The sequence below is a fragment of the Buceros rhinoceros genome, unplaced genomic scaffold (genome assembly GCF_000710305.1).
Source record: "Buceros rhinoceros silvestris isolate BGI_N320 unplaced genomic scaffold, ASM71030v1 scaffold30687, whole genome shotgun sequence".
Classification (NCBI taxonomy): domain Eukaryota; kingdom Metazoa; phylum Chordata; class Aves; order Bucerotiformes; family Bucerotidae; genus Buceros; species Buceros rhinoceros.
The window spans coordinates 1-15,153 of NW_010420901.1; the positions used below are offsets into that span (position 1 = coordinate 1).

The window sequence follows — 15,153 nt, forward strand, 5'->3', positions numbered from 1 at the left end:
AGCCGCTCCGCCACACCAGGTGGCTTGTGCCTGCACGACTCCAGCTAACTTAAAAATAGATGTGTTATGTTCTCTTCTGCTGACAGGATATCCATGCATGGCTAAAACCAGGCGCAGACTCGATGGGGAATTTTGGCTCGACGTTCTTTGCAAACCTAAACATGGGACACAAAGTCACTGCGCAGCCGGAGACCGACATCCTTATCAACGGGTCTGCAGAAGCCTACCAAGAAATGAAACTGAACTGTTTTCTGACATACAAACCAGGCTGCTTTGCAGATTTATGAACATCTATTTTCACATCTGAAAAGCCCGTCTAGATTTTAAAAACACTAACAGCCACGCTATAGCCCACAGGTAGCACAGACAAGTGTCTCCTCCAACAGCTCCATTTATGCACACAGAACACTTGCAAAAATCTGCAAAGTCCAATTTCTGGGAAAAAAACCGAACCAAACAAAAACCAAACCAGATATTTTTCTGTATTCAGTTGAAATGACAGACAAGTTTACTGGAACCTTTGGAAATGTGGAACACCACCACAGTCCCAGTCAGAAAGGTAAACACGTTATAACATGTCCAGAATAGAATGTTACTTGTAGAAAAACAGTGACTGTCTTCAGAAGAAGAAAATCCTTATATTCATAAAACTGTTCTTTTGGAGCAACATTCAGTTGCAAAACACTTCTTGAATATTCATTTTCCCTCCGTGGCTTTAACCATCTGGAAAAAATGAAAATAAAGCTCTCCTGTTTGTTGTTGGGTGTTTTGGGGAGTGTGGGGTGCTGCATACTTGCATGTGTGAGAGAGTTCACATAAGTGAAGCCCCAGTTGACAGAGGACACCAGCTACCACCCTCCCTTCATTCTGACCTGCCTGTCTCAAGAATTTCACCAGGTCTTCCCTTTAAAAGCCAGTCCTGAACCTTTGCGCCATCTATTTGAAATTGCCAACTTCTCACATTAACGCAGTGATTTACAGATGCGAGAGTGCTTTTACACTTCAATCTTCACGGGCTACCTGACTACACTGGGAAATCCTGAAAGTCTACAGTTTGGTTTGGGGTGGTTTTTTTAAACCAAAATCTTTTAATGTATCATTTAAAGACGCTCCAGAAAAGCTTTTATTTGTTTCTGTTTCATGTCAAGTAAATTAAGTAGCTGCAGGCTTTAATTCACGACTGAGTTCTTCGGATGCGACTGTCATATGCATTGACTGCTCCATAAAGGTAGTAATAACTCTTTAGTATAGTTGCATATTTTAAGTTATTCCTCTAAACATATGGTTTTTCTAAGACAACAAGTTTTCTTTTTCAGAATTATGGTTTGCTTGTGGGGTTTTATGAAGCAACAAGTGAAGAGGCGATTTGGGTTTTTCTTCACATGCTCACCAGAGCTTCAGAATTGTTCTGGATTTCAGCTGGAGTTGTCTCATGCTCTGGATAATTATTGACGGGAAAACCTCTGGATTTGTAACATTACAAATGCTGCTTTGTCTTTTACTTCCACAGGGAAGCAATGACTAATCGGAATCATCCATTCCAGGTACACCTTTTTCTGAAATCACTGAACAGGCAGCTCTTCACACTACATCTTAAAAAGGAGGCCATGCAGCACTTGACCAGTTTTAATCACAGCACTTACTCTACTGACAGGTTAGTTCAAAGAACAAAGTACTCTGAGCTTTGGGGGAACAGGAGGGGAGGAATCTAGAAAACATGGCTTCTAGGATTTAATTTTTAAATATTTGTTTGTTCCTTAACCCTCCCAACAGTAATGCCTTTGATTGAAGTGGTCAGGAGCGGCAATTTCATGAAGACATCCGTGCCTTAGGAACTGGGGAAGGTTGTCATGAATACTACTAAAATCCCTTTAAGGTTAGAAATGATTACCAGTAGCTAGCACATGGACTGCTCTAAAAAGCCATTAAAAAAAAAAAATCTGTAGGCACTTCCAGCTTCCAAGAACTGGAGTCATCGTCCTTCAAGCTGAAGGATGCGACACTGGAAATTTTGTCCTCATACTCCATGTCACTTGTTCTTTATAAACAGAAAAATGAGCCTCCATAGTTCGCATTCAAACTTCATAAACACCAACTCATTAATAGAAACTCATGATACTGTATCTGCTTACTTAATATCCACATTTTCCTGCCAGAAGTATCACGTAAATTAAGGACTGGCCTTGTGGGACATTCACTTCAGCACTACGCGTATCTACCGCCTACTACCAGTGCAAGAGGCAGACGTTCCATCTGTAGGACCACCGTGTGATCCACTGTTACTATCTTTATCACGCTCTAACAATACGCTTATTTTTGTAAGTCGGGGCAGAATTCCTCAACTGATGAGCAACAGCCTTTTTCGGCTGCAGTTAAAACCGAGGAACTGGTAAAGCACAGTTATGTAAACGGTGGGCGTAACTGGAAGTCCAACATCACTTCCATAAGAAGTTTTCCCACACACACACACAAAAACCCAAAACCCAGAGATGTTTTTTCAAGTTGCCATGAGAGACTAGCAAAGATTTCTTCCCCTCCACTCCCCTCTCAGAAAGGACTGGGCATTTCCTTCTTAGAAGTACTACTTTCTGGGACTCCAGTTCGTGTTTACCTACCAATTCAAGTCTTGTTCATAACGTTCAGAGATTCAACATGAGGTAATACAACCAATACTTACTTACGTAAAAGAACTACTATTGTCCTTGTTAAAGGCGTCCTGACGCACTTTTCACACAACCAAAATACCTTTGGCCCCACATACACGCGAAACGATCAAATTCTTCCTGTATCTTTTCAGTCCATTAACTGCTTCCACTAAAAGTATTCTCTACCAAAACATGCTCACAGGGGAGAACCTCACGTTTGATTTCAAATACGCCTATTTTTGTTGTGAGACTATTCAAAACTTAGTTACTGCATTCGAACAGCTGAATAGATGGGATCTGATAATGAATGTTTAATGCTAACTCTAAGGATCACCTGGAACCACTACACTGTTTTAAAGAAAATCTACGATGCATGTTGAAAGCTTTAAGCATCCTTAAGTACATGGTTCTCTTTGGAAAATATTCATTACTAAGCTCAAACATTGTTTGAACCCACCTATTTTTCATTCCAGTAGGGACCTTTATGTATTTTCCCTGGTGTGTTTTTTTTTTTCTTTTTGCTATCCAAGTGTGGTTTTTTCCCTACTGTTATGATAAGTATAGTATAGTGCAGAACTAAAGCAGAGTAAATGTCAAGCAAAAGCAGACACTTGCATTCCATGAAACATCAGTTTGGGGCCTGGATTTTTTGATGTCAAAGTAAGCAAACACCGAGTAAGCCCTCTGTCTACAATCAAGAAGTAAATTGGAACAATGACAGAAAAGATACAAGTGGTATGGCAAACCCCTTCCAGTCCCAACGTAAGTCTTTGAAGAAACTATGCTATGCATTATGTGAAAAGAAGTATGATATCTATAAAAATCAAACGTTTCCTGGGGAAGTGGCCTAATATTTATTGCACCTCTTTGTACAAGCACCATTCCATTGTTCCAGCAACATCAGATAATGATTTTGGCTGGCCTCATGCTGACCTGTAATATTTATACGCCACGGCATTTATCAGCTTCATAAAAACCCAGCAGACATATTAGTATGTAAAAGGAAGTAGATTCCCTTGTAACAAGTGTTTCTTCCTGATATTGCTTCATATCTTGAAGGAAAACAAGCAGTTCCACAGTCTTCCTTAGTACCCACCAAGAACACTCATGGAAATGAGCTTTCATTGAAACACCTCCCGGGAAAACACAGAACAAAAATTCCTTTCTTATGTCCTTATCTAAATCTACTCTCTCTCAGTTTAGAACTGCTGCCTTTTGCTGTGTCACTACAGGCCTCTGTAACATCACTAATGCTAGCAAACAATGGTGTTCTCAGTTCTCCTATAGGGAAGCTACACCAGCCAGCAGCAGTTTCGCACTGGCTGCCTCCTGAGGAGGCAGTGCTGTATGACACACTCGAGGGAAGGACAAACTGTTCTATCAACCTGTAAAGAACTTGCTCGTAACAAAACACAGCAGGAGAGGAGCACTGTGGCAAGAAGAATCACTGCATCCATTCACCTAATTATTTGTAAAGAAGCTGTGGCCTCACCAAATGCGAGCATTTCCACACCATCAAAGTGCTAAAAAAGTCACCTGTCCTGCTACTTGGGTGCCAGAAAGTTTCACAGTTGTGAAACAACTGTCTGCGAGACGTCATGTTTTCACGTGACCCTGCACACAGCTGAGCGCTGCCACTGCTCTCTGAAAGACCGAGACCAGGCAGACTCCCCCAAGTGTACTCCTGACCCAGCACCGATGTAAGGAGCTACTACTGCTGCTACCATCGTAGCTCAAAGGGTTTTCTTCACAAAGTGGTGGAGCACTGGAAAACAAAACCCCAGTTCCTCTACTTGGGAACCCATTTACCATGGCAGATAGCTAAGAATCCATTTGCACTGCACACGTGCTGTACAAGGAAGCCAAGAAACGGAAGGAATGAAGGTGCTTTGTGGAACAGAATCCTTTAAATGCCCCTGAAAAAAGTGATACGGTTCTTGACTTGCTGCTCCCTCACATTTCCATCAACACGTACCAAGAAGGGATATGAACACTTTCCATCTTTATCCTTCTGTCTAACTTGCTGAAAAGGTTAAAGACATGAATAAGAACAAAATTTGGAATTCACTGTGAAGGAAAACAAACCCACGAAACATATTTCCTCTGCCATTTTAAAAAGACAGTACACAGGCTACGGTGAGTCAGCAAGAGAGCTCTCTTCTGAAAGAAGTCAGTCTATTAAAAACCCCTAACACCATGGCCAAACCAGCCACAAATTCCATGCCAATTTTCTCCCAATCCACCCAAATACAGCCAACCTGATACACAAACCGACTAACTTTTAAATATTTGGTTATGGCTTGTAAAAAAATACTATATATACATTTTTCAGCTTTATGAAATATCATGATATGAACTTACACAGCAAAATAACAACATACAAAAGACTAATCAGAAATCTATCCATCTCTTGTGTGATCCTAGTAAGTTAGTATTAAAATTTTGGTACATCTGAATTAATTTTAGAATTTATACAAGCTAAAAGTTCTTACCATAAAAGTTTCTGTTCTGCTGGGACACTGAATGTAACACGTTGTCAGCTTTTTTGGTTGACAAGATCTGTTCGCTGTAAAAGAAGCATATATAGATAAGTTTGAAGACTTAAACTACCAATGTATGATCACAAACTTTATTGCCTTGAGTGCATACAAGTGTAAAAGCTTTGCCCATGTGAAACTGCCTCTTGTTATCGTCACTGTCACATTTTTTACTAACACAAACACACTTTACAGAAGATACTGGGAGTGGCCCTTTAATACTTTTAACACCCCTCCCACACAGGACAGGCTGTGCTGATGCAGAGCAATTTAGAATGACCCAAGTCCTTTAATACAGACAGGAAAAAAAAAACACTGGTTTTTATGAGGCTGGTGTTCTCAGTTTGTTCCAGAGATTAGATGCCCACCCATCCCAGCCTTACTCTAGAGTACAACAGCAAGATGCCCAAGACGCAGCACACAAAAAGTGAATTTTCTTGATCTTAATACCACCTCGACTGTTTGACAAAGACAGCTGGTTCCCAATATTATCAACAATAGGAAAAATCATGTGATGAAGGGAACTCTTCAAACTACCTTGTCCAACCCCCCCTGCTCAAGCAGGGTCCCCTACAGTGGCCTGCCCGTGACCATGCCCAGCTGGGTTATGAGTATCCAGAGACTCCACAACATCTCTGGGAAACATACTTGTTACTAGCATACATCAATAGAGTACAACAGCAAGATGCCCAAGACGCAGCACACAAAAAGTGAATTTTCTTGATCTTAATACCACCTCGACTGTTTGACAAAGACAGCTGGTTCCCAATATTATCAACAATAGGAAAAATCATGTGATGAAGGGAACTCTTCAAACTACCTTGTCCAACCCCCCCTGCTCAAGCAGGGTCCCCTACAGTGGCCTGCCCATGACCATGCCCATGCCCAGCTGGGTTATGAGTATCCAGAGACTCCACAACATCTCTGGGAAACATACTTGTTACTAGCATACATCAATTCTGAGTAAGTTTAATAAAATTTGGCTACTAACCACACTTTCGACTAGTTGTAGTAATTTTACACTTTCCAGCAAATACTTCTTTCAAACAGGTCCATCAAGTGATCAATATACATCCGAGGTGCTCTAGAAAACTGCATTTCAGAACAGCGACTAATACCAGTACACGAAATGCACCTACTGCCATTCCCAGCTCCCTGTCTGCACGACTGGTACAGATAGGATTTGTGGAGACACTCGCATTCCATTGCAGGTAGCAAGTTACCCACAGTCTAAAAAACTAGTGACTGCAGAAGCAGAGCCATTATTTCAAATTAACAAACCTTGCCCCCTCAGCAGCGCTTAGCAGTTCTGGCTCACTGCCAGAATAATGTGGCTCGGTGCCCTCCAAACAGAGCTAATGCTCTGTGAAGGTAAACTTCACACCTAAGAGTCTGCACCCTTATTTCTATGCACCTGCCCTTGAGTGTATGAAGTTCCAAAGCATATTTTCTTGGGTTGTTTTTTTTTCGAGACACCGGATAAACATCAGAACAACTTTTTCTGCAAATACAATCTGTGCAAGTCCTAAGAGCATCAGCATTACCTGCAGGCAGCACCTTCTTTAACACTCCTGACGTCTGCAGGATTGATTCCTTCAATAACAGGTGAGTCTGGATTTGCAGATCCATTGCTGACATGATCACTGCTTTCATATCCAGATTCTGTCCTCTGAATTTGCCAGTTATCACCATGGATTTTTCTCTCTGTAAATCCTTTGCTTTTTTCAGCATTCCCTTTTCCCTCTGAATCCAGCGAGCTTCGACTTCCCGTATCCTGTTTTGTTTCATCTTCATATATAGTCATTAAACCTTTCTGGATTTGGTTCTCCTTCAGCCAATGGTTAAAGCTGCACTCCTTTTCATGCTTAGATTTGCTGCTCAGATTTGCCTTGTGCTTTGGGCTGTGCTGTTTTTTCTCAGTCTCACTGAAAATGCTGTCTACATTTAGCGTCTCTCGCATAGGTTTCCAACCTTTACTTCTGCTTCTGCTGCTGACACTTCCTTTGTCCCTAGAGTCTTGACTGGTGTCTGTATCATAGCCAGTGATGCCATCGGTCCGGGTCCTGATCACTGGCTTCTCCCCAGCAGGAAAAGCTTCTGTTTTATTTGGTCCAAGCACCTGTACAGGAAGCTTTGCTTGGTGAGGTGCATTGTCATGCTTATAGGAGCCTTTGCCCTGGCTGCTGTAGAGGCGCTGATCAGCACAGTGTCTAAATCCATTTCCAACTGGAGGAGACCCTGACTTCACACTGGAACGATCTTCCCCAGGCAAATCTTGTCAGAAGAGAAAGAAAAAAGCTCCATTGAAGTTCTCATTCATATTTAACTGTTCTTGTCACACTACTTAGGTTTCTTACACTATTGCAACAAACTCCGTACGTATTTCAGAATCCTGAAAATTAGGAAACTCATAATCTTACAGCACATCCTCTTAAAAGGAGAGGAAAAAACCCTCTGCACAGCCAGTATTGATGCTAAAAGCTATTTAACCCACTGGTTCTCTTGCCATATTTTTAAAATGTACCTCTTTGTCTCCCAGGCTCTTTTCTTGGTCCTCTGTCTGCGTCTTTTCGTAAATATGAGAAGCTTTTCATGTCAGCAGCTTTCTGAGCACACTCCCTGGAGATGTCCTTCAGCCGGTCCTTTTGATCACCGCAACCTAACTTAGCTGCAAAAAATATTATTTGTCAAAGACCATTACTAAAAAGTCATTCATCATCAAAGCACACAAATATATTTACGCACCATAACATTTAGTGCTACTTAAAAAGCCTAATGAACTACATAATAGATTAAGAAAATGAAATGTATAGTATAGATTTAAACATACAGGTGTCTCCAAGGAGTCCACTACATGGAGCTAATTACAGTAACCAAAGCAGCATTATGGCAAGCTTATATCTTACAACACGTCCTGAAGTTGAATCCTAAGCTATTTTCAAAGCATATATTAATTATATCAAATTTCACAAATATACTGAAAAATAAATCTAAGTTCAATCCTGTCTAAATGTGAAGATTTACTTTTAATAAAACAGAGGAGTCACTTTTTATGAAAACAAATCCTTCTGTTTCCGAAAAGGTAAATCCCGACCATTTTTGAGTCATCATCCCATCAGAAAAAGGGTTACCAAGCTGAGCATTCTCAGTTTTGAAGTCTAGGAATACAACAATAAAGACAGACAAGAAACCCATCAAGAGAAGGCAGCAATACTCTCCACCCAAGAAGTATGGGGAGTTCAGAGCAAAGGCACTGGCAAATAACGCAGAGGTCACCGCCCCATATACGTCAAGCTATATTTCTCACAGCTTGATTTGCTTGGAAACCTGATGTACAGATAGAACGGATCTTTAAATGGATAAGACAAGTTTTTTACTATTCTTTCTGAAAATAAAGTCTGTTAATATACAGGACTACAAACAATGCTGCAAAATCACACCACTGCTGGGGAACAGTGATCCTCGAACAGCCAGTGATCCACAGAGCCATACCATGTGCTCCAAAAGATCAATCAGCTTCAAGTTTCTAACACGCCTTTTAACCAACGCTATGATTGGAAGCCATCATGATGTCTGAGAAGTGGATCAAGGCCTCAAGAGCTACTTTAGTGCAGGAAAGAGGGGCAATAAAAAAAAAAAAATTGCATTTAGAGTTCTCCAGAAAAGTTAACATTCCATGGCAGATATTACGTAAACTTTAGTGGTTGTTCAAAGATTCAAGCCAACGATGGAATTCTTCCTTTAGAAATAGCTCTAGTCCAGAGGTCAGCAAATACTTGAAACACTATTAACTGAAATATTCCATAAGACATGTTTGGGGGTTTTTCAGGAGGAGGGGAATACATACCTGGACCTCTACCACCACTAGCTTGTATATGGCTTCTACCGAACGCTGAGTTATCTGGCTGAAGTTTTTTATTACTCCTTTGAGTAGTGGGGTCTCCAATTCCATTCTCTTTCACGTGGTCTGATTTAGGAGCAGAGTGCTTTTCAAATCCTATCAAATAACATATCTATCTTTAGAAACGAAAAGCTTCCTAATTTAAAGTTTCCAATATCTAAACTGAAAAATAAGAAAACTTTAAGTAGCAGATAAAAAACCCACGAAAAACTCCACCAAAAAACTACACCACATTTCAATCTGCTAGACAACAGGAGTCTGTAGTATCTTCTACACTGCCATATTTATAGGGGTTCACTGTAGTGAAACAGGGTCCTCAAGTCTTTCTTCCTATTGCTATTCATGTCCTATTGCTATTCATTACATGAAGAGGAACATGTCAAATTTGGTTGGCCTTTTATTTAATTTACTTGTATGTTATGTTTAACATTAAAAAAAAAAGACAGCAGTACAAACCGTACTGAACCAAAACACTGGATTCTTACATATTGAGGCATCTGCTATACAAATCTCAAAAAAAAAAGTTTCTTGCAGCTCCTTCTGTTTTTTCCCAAAGTTCTGAATTGTGCTGTGTACGTATGTATAAATATATACAAACACACATGCTACAAATACATCTCTGTATTCGTATGACGCTTTCAAGTATCTTTTTATAGCATTTTGAAGGTATTTTAAATGTATCGATACACACGTAAGAAGGTCTGCATATACAAATATACTAAGATTTTCTTTTAAAACTACTGAAGTTATGTTAAAGTAGTTCTGAACAATCTAAAACAGGAAAATTTTTCCCCCATTATCCACGAGTCTCAATTTGCATTCTCTTATCAGACACAAAACAGTTCTAGTATTGAATATACACACTAATCACACACTAATCTTCTTTCTTCTAAGACCCTTTACATAATTATTGATATAAGTATTTAAGAACTTAAAGCAACTAATACATTACCTACTCCTTTATAATTCCCATTTCAGAAGTATAGTTGATACTGTTATTAACTATATACATGTTAATTACCCAGATCTTCCCCGCTTCCTCCTGCTGCTTTGCATTGAGACCAGTGAATAATCTGCTTTGGAGCATCTTCGGGAGAGACAGCAGTGCCATCTGGGTTGGCATAAAACAGCAGCAACGGCTGAAAGTGACAGCGAATGCACCTGGAAACCACATCTTTCCATTTTGTTCCGATCTAAGAGAAAACAAACAAACAAAACCAAACCCCAAAACTTTATCAACAGCACTGAACCCAGTCATGGGAAGAATCATTTCTTAAGCAACAGGCACCAAATGCCTGACTGCAAAGTTACGTTAAGGTTCAACATTTTGGCACATGAGTTTATGGAGCAAAAAGGTAGAACCAGCATCATACGGGCTAACAGTGAGAACGTCAACAGTACGAATACAGCTGCCAGTTCTTGGGTCACCTTTTTCATTGAAAGAACCGCAAGTTCAACAGTAGACAAGTGCATTAACATTCTGAAGTGTTCGGCATTTGGAAGGCAGAACTGTAGTGAAGTCAGGTCTAAAATTCATTTGTGAAAACTGATTTACAAAATTAAAGGTTTATTAAAATAAAGACACTCATTTGACTCGTTTCAAGTTTGGAGCCAGAAGAACACACTGTAGAAAAGTAAAGATCACTGAACTTGAAAGCAGTAAAACCAGATTTTACCTCTTTTACATTAGCATCATCAAAGAGCACCCATTTGCAACTCTTGGTGTGGAAGGCAAAGGCACAGTAATGTCGGCTCGTGTAGCAAATCATTCCCACAAGAAAAAGCTCACTGTTTTTGGCATTTTCATCTGTAACCCTATAAAACAGCTGTAAAAATGGTTATATATTTTGAAATATGTGCAAAACATTTAGCCTCAATTTCCAGACCTATACCGGCATTTCATCAAGGCATTATACAACTTTAGTGAGCATAAATAACAATTTTTGCACCTATTATGTCTATTTCTAACTTCTATTTTTGCATAGTTGAGAGGATAAAAAAATAATGCTCTGGAATAATTTCACAAATTTCAAACCGGACATGAAATTTGCAGATTTTCAACTCGGACTTCACTTAAATTCAACTTCGTGCTCAGGCACGACACCAACACCTCTGACTGGACTTTTTTCTTTCACAGAAACTGTATCAAGCGGCACTTTATAAAGAATAGTAAAAGACACAAAATTGAAGTTAAATTGTTCTTTCTTAAAAATACACATATTTCTATTTTGTATATATTTACATACATATAAAATACATGTAAAACGAAATTTTAGAATAGGTAAATAGTAAGTTTTAGGTCAGATACCCCAGGGAGATAAAGTTGTGTTGCCAGATTCCGCATAACCTCCTCCGTTAGGTCAGAGTGTTCTGAATCCCAGACTAAACCGATTGTGACTATCTCAGGACAATTCATAAGAACACGACGAATTTTTATTTTTTGACCACAGTTACTCTAGAAAAAGGAAAAAAAATGTGATGGGAGGAAAACCAAAAATGTTAAAAACATGGAAGTCCAAAGCTGAGTTACTAGACAACAAATAATGCTACAAAACAACTCTCCATCTTCTTCTAATTCTCAAATTTAATTATGGTGTTTATTTCTAACAAATTAAGGATAAAATTCTTCACCATAAGACTGAGGAAGACTAAGCTAACTTCTACATCAAATCACCACCTTAAGACAGAAATCTCTGAAAACATCCAAGTCACCATCGCAATTTCTCCTTTGTTCCCTTCTCCCCTTCATCACTTCAGCTAAGGTCTGTATGTCCTTGTGCACTTTTCCATGCTTCCTAAATTAACAGTCTTTGCATAGAACCATTAAAGTAGAACAATCTAAAAGAGACTATTTTTGTCAGTAGAATCACAAAATTATTCCAATACAAGACAATGTTGTCAAGCACTCAGAAAATACACCTGCTCTGACTGATCAAAACCACCGAGCTCTATTTCGAACACGAAGCGAAGAATAAAACACAGACCTAATAACCCAGCTTTCTGAACAGGCCACCAGCACCTCTAACTGAAGCAATAACACACAAATTTAAGGGCTTTTTTACCCCGTGCTGGACTGCACAGGTAATCCTGCTTTTAGGGGAGAACTTTAGGCTGATTTGATGCCCTAGGAAGCTCTCCCCTTGTATCTTAAGTAATGCAGTGGGTTTGTTTACTTACAGGACACTTTCTGTAGTCGTCAGCAGTATTTGCTGCCTGCAGCAATTCTGCAAACATTTCTGGCTTGAGACGTTCATGCCTCTCCATCATTCTTTCTACTTCATTACTGTAAAAAAATAGACAACTGTGAATCTCCCTTAAGAGTTAACAAATTTCAGTCAACTCTCCCTTTAACTATATCTTATGACTGAAAAGAAAAGATACTGAGATAAAACAGCAATACATTCTTTTTATCAAGCTCTCTCTACTTGCTTTTGAAATCCAAATGTTACAGTACCTCGAAACCACGTTTTACCAAAGGAATACACATTCATTTTTAACACTTACAGCATTTCTCTGACATGCTTTGCTTATTACTGGAAAGGAGTATAAAGAAAAAAAGAGATACAAGAATAAAAGCTCTTACCACAAGGCTGTGGTAGAAATGTAACGCACGAATTCCGTAAAAGGCAACGGGTCTGATGATGCTCCACAGCTGCGACATACACACTACAAAAATAAAACTTCTTTGGTTGTTATTTACTCAGGAGAGTGGAAGCATAGCATTTGTTAAGCAATCAAATAAAGGTCTGACCTGTTCATACAGTGTCATAGCAAACTTCTGATGAGAAATACAGGATTTTGAAGTGCACATATCTGTTTCACTGTTTGGCACTAAGTGAAAATGAATCCTCTCAAGGATATTTTCCTAAAAAGAAACAACAACATAAATCTAAACTGAACTGATGAAGTCAGAATAGATGAGCAACATTACAGTTTAATACTCCAGCTACTCCACTTGGCTCTAAACAGTTCACCTACAAGCTTAACACATATTTAATTCCATCTGTATTCACAACCCAGTGGATGAGAACTCTCTCAACCATGAGGTTTCCAAACATTAACAAAACAGCACCAGACAGTTACCCAACTGTTAATCCAGAAAGCGTTCTCCCTTGAAGGAGCTGAATCTTCAAGAAAAATTTTTAAAGCTGTTCTTACAATAAGACTGATACTGATGCCGTTGCATGCAACAGCTCACATATTTTTTGGATCAGGCCTTTGCCTCTGTACACACTTATGTTTTTCCTCTGTGTATCAATCTGATCATCTGATCACGTGCCAACAAACAAATACTGCTGAAGGAAGCAAGGAAAAAGCTCATTAATAGCACATACCCGGTCCCATCCCAAGCCTCACTTTTTAACCTTAAACAAAAATAAAGGTACCATGATTATCATCAGTTTGGCCCCTGAATCAGCATAAGCCTCTTTTCCTCTTTTGCCAATACCAGAGGTTATGGAAATAAGTGAATCTATTCAGGTAGATCACTCAGACAGCTGATTAATTCAAGGGTCTAGAAGCATTTTGATTAGAGAAAGCTCTAATGAGAGAGTCTCTTTCCTGACTGCAACCCAGTAACCTGATTGCAAGATCTCAAGCAGCCACTTTGAGGAGCTCTCCACTGGATTTTCCTATGAATGTGAAAATGCATCTGGCAGGTAGGTATTCATCTGTGGGTACTTCCGAAAGATGTCCGAAGCTGAAAGTAATCATAGCAGCAACCATATTTTAAGTCCCTCAAATCTGTGTCTGAAGCTTAATATGAATTTTTTTTTTTTTTATGGTGAATAATCTTCATTGCCTAAAACAACACTTCTTAGGAAGGCTCCTTTACCAGTGTTCTATGTGATCCTGAGTCATCTTTTACGGCCACAGCAATGACTCATGTTTTTCAGCGAGACACTTCATAAAAGTTACTGAAGCCAGAGTCAAGATCTTCAAGTACTCGTTCACTCTTGGATAAGAAAATGGAAATCTATTCTGCAGAATACTTCAGTTATGAGCTGGCTCGTTGTAATGGAACATACTTCAACAGCTAATGAGAGAATACTTGGAGGAACAGTCTATATTTTGAGATCTGTAGGTGCCTCCTCTTCCCAGAAGATAACCCTTCTCTTCATCCAAAAAAATTTTAGGTGTGATCCTCACTGACCTCCTGTAGTAACGATGTTTCATGTGTCCCTCTGCCTGAGCTACAGAAAGCACGGACCAAATGCAAGATTACTCCATCCCACATCACCAGACACTCACTCCATGTGTCTGTTACCCTGAACTAGCATGAAGAAGCGTCAATAGTATTATGTCACTTGGATCCCCTCGTGAGCCTGGAGCTACGAAAACAGTCCAGCTTGGCATCCGCAGCACTAACATAATTCTACTCGACTACCACCAAGAATACTTACAAAACATTCTGCTGCATCATCCATGAACCCAAGCTGGAAACGCTGTTCGTCCTTAAAACTTTCTGCCAGGGCATGTCTCATATTATCCGATGGCAGTGCTTTCTCTCGACTGTGTTGGAACTGTGAAAATATTGCCTAGGAAGAAATACCATTACTTAACTTCATTAGCCACTTGACTAGACACTGTGGTACTACACAAATACTTCCGTTCTTATGCAGCATGCCTAAGGGCAAATACATAAAATGTTTAAAAGTCTATGTAACTCTTACAGTTACTTAGGTTCAGTGTTCCGTTACTCATTCCATTATAAGAACTTAGGCTACCAAACTCCATTTTGATCCAGTAGAAAAACACAGAAGAATATAAAAATGTAAGTGATTGACTTTAACTCCCTGAAGTAACAAAAGCCCTGGTCTGTAATTATGCAGCTTTTTTAATCTGGCCACTGGAGCAGCGCTTCATGCACATTTATCTCATCTTTATAGATGGTGTGTATTTCTTAGGGCATCATGTAATAGCAGTCGGGTTCGTTTAACACTCACGATTCATTAAACAATGCAACATTTACACTACTACTTCAGACAGGACTGTATCTTTATTAAAGGAAAAACTGCCATGTATTAGATAGAATGCTGATTATCCTTTCTATCAAATCATCTCCCTGCTG

At 39.5% G+C, this 15,153-nt stretch overlaps 1 protein-coding gene across 1 annotated transcript in view; it reads right to left on the reverse strand.

Moving 5' to 3' along the window:
- Positions 1-5,137: 5,137 nt before the first annotated feature.
- The window catches only part of USP53 (ubiquitin specific peptidase 53), a gene marked incomplete at its 3' end in the record, with an annotated part of 16,098 nt that continues 6,082 nt past the window's right edge, over positions 5,138-15,153 (reverse strand). Inside the window, exons 3-13 of the mRNA XM_010139484.1 lie at positions 14,486-14,620; positions 12,835-12,948; positions 12,667-12,749; positions 12,261-12,366; positions 11,392-11,538; positions 10,760-10,909; positions 10,105-10,276; positions 9,030-9,179; positions 7,707-7,850; positions 6,727-7,456; positions 5,138-5,211 (exon numbers count right to left, since the gene is read on the reverse strand). Of these exons, the coding sequence (XP_010137786.1) occupies positions 5,138-5,211; positions 6,727-7,456; positions 7,707-7,850; positions 9,030-9,179; positions 10,105-10,276; positions 10,760-10,909; positions 11,392-11,538; positions 12,261-12,366; positions 12,667-12,749; positions 12,835-12,948; positions 14,486-14,620 (2,005 nt within the window). The remainder of the gene's footprint in view (positions 5,212-6,726; positions 7,457-7,706; positions 7,851-9,029; positions 9,180-10,104; positions 10,277-10,759; positions 10,910-11,391; positions 11,539-12,260; positions 12,367-12,666; positions 12,750-12,834; positions 12,949-14,485; positions 14,621-15,153) is intronic.